The sequence below is a fragment of the Miniopterus natalensis genome, chromosome 16 (genome assembly GCF_054644295.1).
Source record: "Miniopterus natalensis isolate mMinNat1 chromosome 16, mMinNat1.hap1, whole genome shotgun sequence".
Lineage (NCBI taxonomy): Eukaryota > Metazoa > Chordata > Mammalia > Chiroptera > Miniopteridae > Miniopterus > Miniopterus natalensis.
The window spans coordinates 38,476,820-38,489,018 of NC_142096.1; the positions used below are offsets into that span (position 1 = coordinate 38,476,820).

Genomic DNA, 12,199 nt, shown 5'->3' on the forward strand with positions numbered 1-12,199 from the left:
GCCTTTGTATTCTATATTTAGATAAATATAAAAAATAATTTGTAAAATAATTCCAGTTTGGCTTTTATCATTACATAACACCACATTCATGATAGCATTCTGAGGTACAAGTTTGTTTAGGCAACAGAGGTTAAATATTAGTTGAAAATTTTTATGCAGGTTGTTGAAAACCAATATGCTTCAGTATCAGTTTACTATTTCATTTGAATGACCCTAATAGCACTATGTCAGAACTGCCACAGAACCAGAAATGCCACATGGACCTGCCACCCAGGTGCATTTCAGCATCTTGTGGATTGTCAAAGGCTGGTGCCGCTGAAGGTCTCCACTGATTGCCTCATGCATTGAGCTTCGCATACTTCTTCATGTTTAGACCCACAGTTATTGTAAAAATGATGTAGTCTCAAGTTATTACCCCACCACAAAGGAGAAAGTAAAGAAAGAACTGATTACCAGACCCTGGTTTAAACATTTTACATACTTTGACACAGATAGTCCTGGTACACAGCACAGAGTAGAAACTCTCATTCCTGTTTGGCAGATAAGGAAACTGAAGCACAGAGATTTAATGAATTACTCTAGACCATACACCTAAATATATGGTGGAACCGGGATTTTAACCTGGTAGTCTGAAGGATCAAAAATCACCCTTAATTTATCAGTTTTTTGAAGTAAGAAGTCCCATGTCTTTGTTACTAGTTCAGGCAGTAAAATAATGGAGACCTTCAGGGGAAAACTCTTATGTAGAGTTTTGTGACCAATTGTAATTTAAAACATTGTTTTATACTTTTAACCCTTTCTGACTAAACTTACATATTTTTCCCCTAAACCTGCAGGAATATTGAAAACAGAAAAAAAAGTGAAATTGGAAGAAAAAAGCTCAACAGCATTTGGTATGAAAAGAAAGTAATTTTTAAGCAAAAATTATAGCTGACTTGGCAGTGGGAGGACTTGGTCTGTCCCTTACTTTTTACCTGGTAGTGCTCCTTACAGTGTGAGCAATGTTTGAGTATTTATTAATATTATTCATCTTGAGATATATGATTTCTTTAAAGCTTATCTTACAGTATTATGTGTCAGTGGAGTTTAAAAGGCTTTCACTGAGAACTGTGTGTTTTTAAACATCTTTAAAACTATGGCTATTTAAAAATAAGCTGCCATTTAATATCGTTCAGACTGAGAATGGATGATAAACTAAAATAGTGATTTTTTTCAGGCTATCTTCTTTAAACTACTGTATAACAAAGTTACTAAGTTTTCTGCTGTCTTCTCTAGTGTCTGTGCTATGATGCCTAAAAGTTTTGAAATAATGGATGATAGTCTTAAATATTCTGCAGATTAGCTAACTGGAGCTTGGGTCACTGAGAGGTGATTAAACGTGGGTGATAAATTGTAGGCTAACCTATTCTGAGTTGGAACAATAGGTGAATATATGTAATGGATTAATTTTAAATAAAATATTCTAGGATACTACTTTAACATCCATTTATTTTCTTTAAAGTACATATGATTGGGAAAAAGGAGTAGTTTTAAATTTTAGGAAAAGTTTAATGAAATACTTTTTTTCTTTGTGTTTTTAGTCTTCATTCTTGTACACACTAGGAAAGTATTGAAGGACTGAAGGAATTATTTATGGATTGGTTTAATCTCTTATTTTTCCGAAGTTAAAAGATTATCAAGTTTTTTAAAAATCTTCTAATATATTTTTATTAAATTATATATGGAAATGCTGAGTCTCCTCAGATGGGTCTTAAATTATGGAGCTTATTTCTTGCCACCTCAGGAAGCTGAGTTATATTACTCATTTAAAGATTTTAACCACTGTCTGTGTTAACTTTAAGGTGTCAGGAGTTGGGATTTCTCAGCACTGCTAATGAAGATCCCCTCTTATAGTCCAGTAAGCTTATCAGGAGCTCCAGACTCAGGACAGGAACAGTTTAATTGAACCCATCCACTCTGGGCAGGTGACTGGAATAGCTGATTAAAACGTAAATGCTACTTTTAGGTTAATGGCAGAGGAAGGCTCAGGGTCAGCCATGATTCCTAAGTCTCCCGCTCTTGTTGTTTAGGTAAGAGAGAGAGAAAAGAGAAGGACCGAGAGAGGAGAGAGAAGAGAGACCGAGACCACTACAGACCGAAGCAGAAGAAGAAGAAGAAGAAGAAGAAGAAAGCCAGGCAGCACGGTGTGTGGTGGCCTCCCTCCTTTGTAAACCCTAAGCTTCTTGCAGCTTCCCTCCCTCCTCTGACCGCAGTGGAGGTGGGACCAGACTGCGCCTGACAGTAGGAGAAGTTCCCGAGCTTTCCTTTCTCCTGCTGATTTCGAACCCTGAGAGCTCTGTTTCACTGGGTCTAGAAACTCAGTGTCTGCGAGTTAATCTTTGCTGTGACTGGCGACTAGAGTCCCCGATGGCGCCCTTCAGTGGGCTGGAGGGATTCCCTACCTCCAAGTGCATGGTGCCTTGGATCAGCTCTCAGAGAAACGGGGGGAAACCGAGTGGGAGCCTGTGGGCCAGCCTGTCTCTGAAGGGTGTCCTACCCTTGTGCCTGTAGCATAAGGAAAACGGTGACAGAGGGACAGTGTGAGGGGCAAGCGGAGATGAGCAGTGGCCATAGAAACGTCGGTGTTGGTGCCGGTGCGCCCACACGCTGCTTATGGGAGTCAGTCTCCCTTGGGAGGACAGGGCTACGTAACTACAGTAACGGCTTCTGCATGGAGATGGGCATGCTCGTTCTTCAGCACTTTTATTGTTTTGGAAGAGTAAAAGAAATTTGTTGCTCAATAACTTAAATCTGCATTTTAGAATTTCTAACATGAATACTTAAAGAATAGAAAATAGGGTATAATTTCCAAAGGGCGGGGGGAGGGATGTAATGAAAAAAAATCCAAAAGCAGACAATAAGAGAAAAACAGTAAAGAAAAATATAATTTACAAAATAAAATAGAAACAAACCTATGTATATCAGTAATTATAAATTATATGAGAGATTATTATAACGGGTTTTAAAAATTCAGTTATATGTTATAGTTAAGAGACAAATCTATGTACATGGATGGAGAAGATAGAGCAGTGTCGAAAATAAAAGTGTGGAAAAAATTATGGTGAGCAAATACCATCCTAGGTAGCTTTGAAAACAGCATGTGAGTTCAGATCCTATTGCAACACTAATAGCTGGGTGACCTTGGATGTGTTACTTAAATTCTATAAACTTCAGAGTTCACACTTCTAAAATGGTAATGATAGTTTCTCTTTTGTAGATTTATTGTTAAAATTGAGTAGGGTAATTGTTGTAAAGAACTCAGTACCTAGCTAGAGCATTTGTAAGTGCCCTTTCCATGTCTGTGCCTGCATAGCATGGTGTTGGGTTATCTGAGCAGTTACTGTGAGGCCATGGGAGGCAGAATAGCATAGTGCAGCTCAGAGTTGCTCTGTGTTCTGACAGCATCAGCATCGTCTGGGAATCAGTGCCATCGGGGAATCAGCATCATCGGGCCACTCCTGACTTGGGGGAGTGGGGTGAGACCCAGGAATCTGTTTTAACTCGCTTTCCAGTTTGTGAGCACTTTAAATGTGGAAATCCACTGACTGATACCACTTTTTGGTTAAGAATAGGCTTCTATAGTCAGGCTGTCTGGGTTTGAATGTGGCCTTTGCCATCAATAGCTGTGTATTCTTGGGCAGTGTATTTAACCTTTCCTCCATGCTTTCATTTGTAAGATAGCTCAGCAGTTGTGGCTCCCTTCACTCTTATGCCCCCATCTTTCGCTTTCGGGACCCTTGTGATTATATTGGGCCGGCCCAGATAATTCAGAATCATCTCCCTATTGTGATATCAGCTGGTTAGCAACCTTAATTTCATCTGCAGCCTTAATTTCCCTTTGCTGTATTGCAGCCTAACATATAGAGGTTGTTACCACAACCCCCAATTTCAAATGGATACTCAGTACACATCAGCATTGTTACTCTACTCTTGCAAATTGGCTTTCTCACACTCTGCCTTTCTTCAGCTTTTCCTGCTCTTTGCCACCTCTTATTCCCTAACCTGCCTCAGATGGGATCCTGGGCCTCACACTCGGTTGAGGAGATAGAAGCCATCAGCTAAGAACCTGCTCATGTTCTGGGCATACGTCTCTGAGCTTCCCTGAGTTTGTCCATCTCCTCCTGGGCCTCCTCAGATGGAGGGCATGTCTGTCTTTCTGTTCTCAACATCCTGGCACTTCTCATCCCCCTGCTTCCCAAATTTTTGGGGCATGGAGAGGACATAATAGATCTCTTATCTTTAAATGTTCTCCTCTGAACCCGCATTCCCTCTACCTCCCATTTACTCTTCAGCTGCATTTCAGAGCCTCACTTTCGGCACTGGGTTGCTACAGCAGAAGCTTTGAAGTTGTCCTTGATGACGCCGTTCAGCCCTCCCCTCCAGTCCTCGCGTTGCCCTCTAATCTCTAGCTCAGCTGCCTGAGTCATCCCAGTCCCGGCTTCCAGCACCTCGCCGGGAACACTGCTGCAGCTTCTGAGCTGTCTCCACTCTGCTACCACTTCCTGTGCCCCTTCCTTCATTCTCAGCAAGTGGGCTTTGAAGAGTGAAACTGGACTGTGGCATGTCCTCCTCCCCTTAGACTTTGAGTGACTTTTTGTTCCATTTAGGATAAAACTTAAGCAAAAAAATCTTGAACCTGCTCTGGCTCCTGGCACTCTAGCCTCATTTCGTACCTCTTACACTCACTGTGCTCCAGCCAGGCTTATAAGATGTGACTTGTACCCGCTGCTTCAGAGCCTTCCCATGTGCCAAGAATCAGACCCCTGGTGTCTTTCATCCCGTCACATCCCACTGTCCTGTAGGCTGCACGTGGCCTCTCCTCTCTTGTCCATCTCTCCGACATTCCAACCTGTGGAGCGCAGAACCTTGAGGAATTTCTTTCAGGACCAGTTAATTTCATTCAGAGGATTTTGCTGAAGAATCTGTTGATCAAATTATCACTGTAATAATTGACATGATAGACATGAGAACATCTTTACAAATTGCCAAAAAAAAAAAAAAAAAGGTTATTGCATACTTTCTTGGAGACATAGCTGTGATTATAGTGAAAAGAACATGTAGAAAACATCAGTTTTTACTGTGGATGCTCTGCAAGCATCTAATGGTACCAGTTAAAACACATGATCTCTGCGATGGTTGTGCTGCTGGGCTGTATTGCCCAGGTGTTCGTGCCAAACCATCTAGCTGTGTGAGAATGAGGAGGGGAAGTGGTGGGTGATCATTTCGTGTACTGAAGCATGACTTTCTCATTCCTTATAGTGACTCTTCTTGATTACCTGGCACTATTAATATTTCTTCATGTGTCTTATATTACAGACTATTCAGACTATGAGGACAGTTCCCTAGAATTTTTGGAAAGGTGCTGTTCTCCGCTCACTCGATCTTCGGGGACTTCTCTGGCTCTGCGAAGCATGTTTACGGAGAAAAACACAACATATCAGTACCCAAGGGCGATTCTGTCCGTGGATCTCAGTGGTGAAAGTACGTGCAATGGTGTAGTGCTTGAAGCAAGTCTTACAATACTTCAGTTGTAGAACTGAGGATAGGACATGTGTTACTGAGGGCCCTCTCTGAGCACAGGGACACAATTTGCAAAGTTACTCTGTAAACTAATATAGAAATTTCAGCATTAGAATTTGGAGCTACTTTTTAATTTATATAAAGTAGAATTGGCATTATACTTAGTCATAGGCCAGATGGCAGGAGGAAGCTATCCGGTTCTACAATATCCTGGTTTTCCCCAGGTGTCTATACATGTATCTGCACATTCTTTTTTTTTTTTTTTTTAATCTTTATTGATTTCAGAGAGAGGAAAGGAGAGGGGGAGAGAGAGAGAGAGAGAGAGAGATAAAAACATCAATGATGAGAGAGTCACTGATCGAGCCCGCGACCCGGGCATGTGCCCTGACCGGGAATCGAACCCCAATCGCCTGGACCCTAGGTCGACGCTCAACTGCTGAGCCACGCCCGGCCGGGCCGCACATTCTTTACTACCAGCTTGTAAAGTAGATACTCTTATCCATATGCACAAGCAAACACACAGAGGCTTGTAAGTTAAGTAGCTTTTTGGGCTAGTGTTAAAATTAAAACTCAAGTCAAGGTCGATCTTAACTCCAAAGATAATGCTTTTTCTCCAAATATTTATCTTAGTCTTAAAAATGGACTTTGAATTCTTTTTTATTTTTTTAATTGATTTTAGAGAGAGAAGCGAGAGAGAAACTTTGATGTGAGAGAGAAACACTGATCGGTTGCCTCCCGCATGCGCCCTGACCGGATATTGGACCTGCAACCTGGGCATGTGCCCTGGCTGGGAATCGAACCTGCCACCTTTTGGTGCATGGGACGATGCCCAACGAAGTCGCACTGGCAGTTCTGGACTTTGAATTCTTGATCATAGACACTTTCGTAAACAAAGGTCTGGGAATGTGGTCAGAGTCATGGGTTGAGCACAGGCAGGTGCTAGGCAGACTTACAAAGGCAGAGGCCATGTGAGGAGGTGAAGGGCGCCCTGGAGTTGGACTCCCAGCCTTCCCCATGCGTCCTGCAGGTGGATGATGTTGAGAATCTTACCTTCCAGTCTTCCCAGTGGTGGGAGCGGAGACTCTCCCAACTAGACACCAACGGCAGGGACTGGAGATTAGAGCTCCAGCAGGATAGACCCAGAGGCAGAGAGTGAAGAATCAGGGGTGGGGGTGGTCGTCTCCTGTGAAACTGGGAGAGCTCACCTCCTGTCTTTCCCTTCTGAGTGCCCCAGTGTGGGATGCTGGGGTATGTTGTCTTCTGCCCTGTTGCTACCTGCTGACTTCCAGACTAACTCCTCTCTCACTCACTATGGAGAACAGCATGTTCTTTCCTTTACCCTAAAATAAGCACACAGCACTTTTGAGGTTTGTAATTTAAAACAATTGGAGGCGGAGGATTAGGAAAACATCATGCCCCCCCCCCCCCCGCTTTTTCCATTTACAAATACAAACCCGAAATCTGGCATTTAAATCAGGCATGTGGCAGTCCTCTATGTACTCTAATTTCTAGAATATACTTATTAATTTTCTACATATTTTTATCAAAATGAAATTTTTAAATTGATAAAGGAGCTCGTGATCCGGGTTTAGGAAACACTGGTGAAGCATTGAGGACGCGGGCTTTAGAGTCAGGCAGGCTGGTGAGCGGTGGGTGTTGTCCCCAGCTGGCTGCACTGCTCGTGCAAGTTACGTAGCTTATATTTACAGTGCTTAGCATTGTACCTGGTGTGTATTAAGTGCAGTGGGTAGCGGGTGATACTGATACTTTTATGAGTTACAATTTTGGTAGTAGACCCTCGGTGAGCTCCTTCACCTCTCTGCAGTGCTGTTATTGTGCAGATACTGAAACCTGTTCTCTCTACAACGAAGACCAAAGGGGAAAAACTTATGAAAGCATTTGGAACCTATGCATATTTAAATTATTAATATTAACCTTAGCTATTACCTCTAAACTCCAAGACTAGGAGATACTTCCTGAGTTACTTGTAATAGCGTATAGATTGCGATGTAAAGCAAGCATTATTACCTAAATTTCAAAAATAATTTGTTTCTTTGTCCAGAGATAATCTGCCCCCATTTTTTTGCCCTCAGTTGCTAAATATGTAATAGCTTATAATCACTTCCCATAAAAATGGAAAAATACGCTGAGTATACTTTTATGTGTATTCTAGACTTAACGGATATGGAATTCCTAGATGACTCTTCAACAGAGAGCTTGCTTCTAAGTGGGGATGAGTACAACCAGGACTTTGACTCAACCAATTTTGAGGACTCTCAGGACGAGGATGATGCTCTTAATGAAATCGTGCGGTGCATTTGCGAGATGGACGAGGAGAATGGCTTCATGATCCAGGTGCGCCACCTGCCCCCAGGATGGGCTTGGCGACCTCGGCTCAGCAGGAGCATCCGCTTGCTTTCTCTTTCTAAACACTGTCCTGTGGAAGGTGGGGTTTCTAACTTAGTGTGATGTTGATGATGCCAGTAGTGATGGCAGGGACATCACTTCATCGGAGAAGGAGGCTTTTCTTATTTGATGGCCACTCTCCCTTTGCCAGGGTGCTTAGTTTGAGGCCTTCAAGCTGAAATTCATTTCAGGAGCCATTAAGATGGGTAAGTGTCCACACTGACGGGTAGACCGTAGCCCCCCTCTTGCTGCTGTGGATCCCTGTTGCTGTAATAATTTACATTATTTAGTCACCATGAAAGTTCCCACTATTCTCAAAGATTAAAGGAAAGCATTGTGAGGGTTGCAGACAGTCTCTCCCTGCAGACAGAGTATCTTTAAGAAAAAAGGGAAGCATAACATATTTTGTGATGACATTTGGAAAATTTGGACATGTTAATTGCGGGAATGAAAAAATAGTAATCTCCTTTTTTCTCCCTGTTTTTAGTGGTTTTCTCAAATAAGGGAACTATAAACTTACAGGCAATGCCTTACGAGATTGTTACTGGCACTGTTTTTCAAACTTGCCTTTTGAAAAAAAATTCTGCACTTTAATAAACTGTTTTTAAGAGTTTAAAATCTGTAATTGCCCCAAATCAGTGGGAAATAAATGAGAGAGATAGTTTTATGACTTTTTTATGAATCAAGTAATTTTAATAGATGCAGCAGGAGAAAGTTCCCGAAATAGTTGACTGTTTCAAAAATAAAATTTATCTTCAGGTCTCACTTGCTTTTGTTGTGTGGAGTAAGCTTGAGGAAGGGAAGCTGTGTGTGTGTGTGTGTGTGTGTGTGTGTGTGTGTAGCGAGTCAGCGGTGACTGTGGGCTCCTCTCTCTCCCGGCAGTGTGACGAGTGTCTGTGCTGGCAGCACAGCGTGTGCCTGGGGCTGCTGGAGGAGAGCATTCCGGAGCAGTACACCTGCTATGTCTGCCGCGACCCTCCCGGTAAGATTGCCCACTGCAACAGCCAACACCCAGGGGTCTTGTTAAGAATTCCACAGGATGTCAGATGCATAGGACACACCCCTTTCTTGCCAGTTAGACTCTGCTTCCATATTAAAATTTTCAAATATTTTTCATCTTAATGACTTAGGAAGAAACATTACCGTAGCTTCATCAGCATAGTTACTACCTTACTGGAAGGACAGAGTTAAGGCTTTTCCCTGGAGAAGAGCTAGCCCCTTGGTACACTCTGCGTATTGGTTTCTAAATGGGTTCACGTATGCCTGTTTGAGTGGAGCCCTGTTCTGAACTTACATTCCTGACCTGGTTTTATCAAGTTTCTGCTGGTGCTTTATATCCAGCCAATTTCAGAGCAGATGCGATCTCAGATTATCACATATGGTTCCTTTATTTCACGGATGAGGCAACTAGGGCACATCAAGTTAAATGTCTTGTGCACAAGGATAGTACTAAATGGAACCTACACCTTTGAACCCCCATTCAGTGGCTTTCCCCTGAGTGCATTCCGTTGAGGCTCTCCGAGGAGCATGTTCTGTACATTGTATATTCTCAGCTTCTGAGGCAGAAAAGAACTCGGTATTTCAAATAAAAGGCTAATGAGCTGTTCTCAGGTCTGTCACAGAAATGAAGTAATGTTAAGAAGCAGGAGACTTACTCAGACCGATATGAATGTAGACATTGGTCCATTCATTCAGCAGTATTCACTGGCTACCTTTTGTTTGTTAAACACTAAGAGATAAGGTGATTGATTCTAAGGACACCTTCCACTATCTTGTAGTGTAGTAGGGGACACAGACACATAGCTAATCGTAGTGGGATATAATTACTACTGACATCAAAGATACGGGATTGCGTAGGGCTCTGCCACACCTCAGACACTGGGGGAGGGCTCCCTAGTCACTTATCTAGAACTCTTTGTTTCATCCGGTTCACAAGAAAGGTCAGTGAGAGAAAGCAGGTGTCCCTGTCTAGTTCCTGTCCAGCCCTCTCATCCTTGTTAGAGGGCAGATGACAGATCCATGCAAAGTGGGAAGCAGCGCACTCGCAGTCCTGCTGGTGCCATCTGCCACTGACACTCATGGAGCCTGTCCTCAGGGATGGGAGTCCTTTTCTAGGGCCAGCTCCTCAGAACACTCCCTGCCCTTCTTTGGAGTTTGTCTTCTTAGGAGACCTTGCTTTGCCTACTGAGGGGTGTTAGGAGGGTGGTGGCTAAAGGGAAACTTGAAGGAGTGGGATCCCTTGTGACTTTAATACCAATTTCCTCTACAGGTCAGCGGTGCAGTGCAAAATACCGTTACGATAAGGACTGGTTGAATAATGGGAGAATGTGTGGGTTATCATTTGTAAAAGAAAATTATTCTCATCTTAATGCCAAAAAGATAGTTTCCACGCATCACCTTCTTGCCGACGTGTATGGTGTCACAGAAGTGCTGCACGGACTACAGCTGAAGATTGGCATACTCAAGTAAGTGGGCGGACCCAGGACCCAGGCTCCATCTGTATCAGTGTGCATCTTAATGCAGAATAGTTACTTGAATAATGACTTAAGAAAAGGAAAGATTAATAATGTTTTGGATGACTAGCTGCTTCGTGCCTGTTGTCCTGGAGTGAGTAGGTCTTGTAGAGGTAGATACAGCATCTGCTATTTCAGCACCTTAGGCCCTGCCCACGGCTCTGTGTGCTACACTTGCACCAAACTCAAGTCACTTGCTGCCGTGGACACTGTGCTGTATGTCCTGGAATGCTGTCAGGATGAAATGGAGTCAGCAATATACTTTTCACTGACCTTGGAACTGACTGTGAAGGTTGCCAGCAGGTCTTTAGTCCATCCCTCCTCTGTGCACCACATGTGGTTCAGTCCTCCCGGACACTTGCCCACAGAAGGCACACTTTTGTCTCTAGCAGGATATCAGAATGTTCTTCATGTCCTGTTTTCAGTTCTTCTGATACCTACCTAGAATTCTTATTTTTAAAAACCCATGTATTTCTATAAAAACAGGATGAGTCACTGGTTTTCACAGAATAGTCTTTATTTTGGCTCATTTGCCTGTTCCCCTCCTTCCATCCCCATCTGGGTACCTCCCACCTTAAGTGCTCCGGTGTCTGTAATCTCCCAGTGTGTGTAGTCTACTCCTGTTGCTCCTCTCCATACTGGCTCAGCCCAGACTGTTCTTTCCTATGAACAGTTGCTGTCCCTCTTTAATTCTCTGCGGCTCCAGTCTTGCACTCCTTCAGTTTATCCTTTTACTCTTGCCACCATGCTCTTAGTAAAAGACAAATATGAGCTTGTCTCTTTCAGCTGAGTTTACCGTCGTGTCTTCCTGGGGCTCGGTAAACAGTCCAGCTCTTCCGCATGCACTCACTCTCAGTCCTTCAGTGACAAACTGTCTGCCAGTTTATCTCCATATCTTCCCTCCTGTTTATTTCCAAATGTTCCAGCTCAGCCAAACCACAGTCCCTGAATGAAGCCTGCTTTTCCATAGCTCCAGGCGTTTATACTCACACCCAGAACCACCCTCTGAAAGTCACTTGGGCAGCTCCTTTAAAAATGAAAATGGGCATATTCAGTTCCTTATCTAGAAACTTATCAGATTGAAATAGTCCCACCTGTGTGCAAATACATCAGTCAGTGGGGGATTGTCTGGATGGGTAGACTGGTATATTAATACTGCTTAGCTGCTAGACTAAAAGTAAGGAAATCTGTATGTACTGACATGGTAGGGTGTCCAGACATGTGGCATACGAGGAACACAGACAGTGAGAGCTCTGTTGTGCAGGAAGAAAGGTGCTTGCTCGCCCGTTTTGAAGAGAATTCTCTAAGTGGAGGAGTCTGGGAGGGTGCACCTCAGGCCCCTGTGAACGCCTGGCAGGGGTTTCGCTCTGCACACAGCTGTAGTCGGAAGTTTTGTCTTGAGCAGGTATCACTTTCTGGATAAATGAAGATTTTAAAATATGCTCACATAAAAGTTTTTCATATCATACAATTGAAAAATATTATAGTGAAAATTCAGTAGAAAAAGAAGTGCGTATATCAAATGATGAGAAATGTCAAGAGAATTAAAACCATTCCTGCCTTTCCCCCCAAGTGCTAGTTCTATAAAATTGTGAGAGTTGACATTTTGGGTGAAGTTCTGGGGCAAGTTAACCTAAAGAGTATCTTTGCTTTTGTCTTGAATCCCTGGCTTCCTCCTTACCCGGTTCCCTCAGCGGTGGGCTAGGTCTTCACTAGGGAGT

At 43.1% G+C, this 12,199-nt stretch overlaps 1 protein-coding gene across 13 annotated transcripts in view; it reads left to right on the plus strand.

Moving 5' to 3' along the window:
* PHF20L1 (PHD finger protein 20 like 1) overlaps positions 1-12,199 on the plus strand; it is a 64,127-nt gene that overhangs the window by 47,713 nt on the left and 4,215 nt on the right. For all 13 annotated transcript variants that reach the window (XM_087825499.1, XM_087825497.1, XM_087825500.1 and 10 more), the window contains 6 exons: positions 837-893; positions 2,070-2,183; positions 5,356-5,520; positions 7,733-7,914; positions 8,848-8,947; positions 10,235-10,430. In XM_087825499.1, coding sequence (XP_087681625.1) covers positions 837-893; positions 2,070-2,183; positions 5,356-5,520; positions 7,733-7,914; positions 8,848-8,947; positions 10,235-10,430 — 814 coding nt within the window. The remainder of the gene's footprint in view (positions 1-836; positions 894-2,069; positions 2,184-5,355; positions 5,521-7,732; positions 7,915-8,847; positions 8,948-10,234; positions 10,431-12,199) is intronic.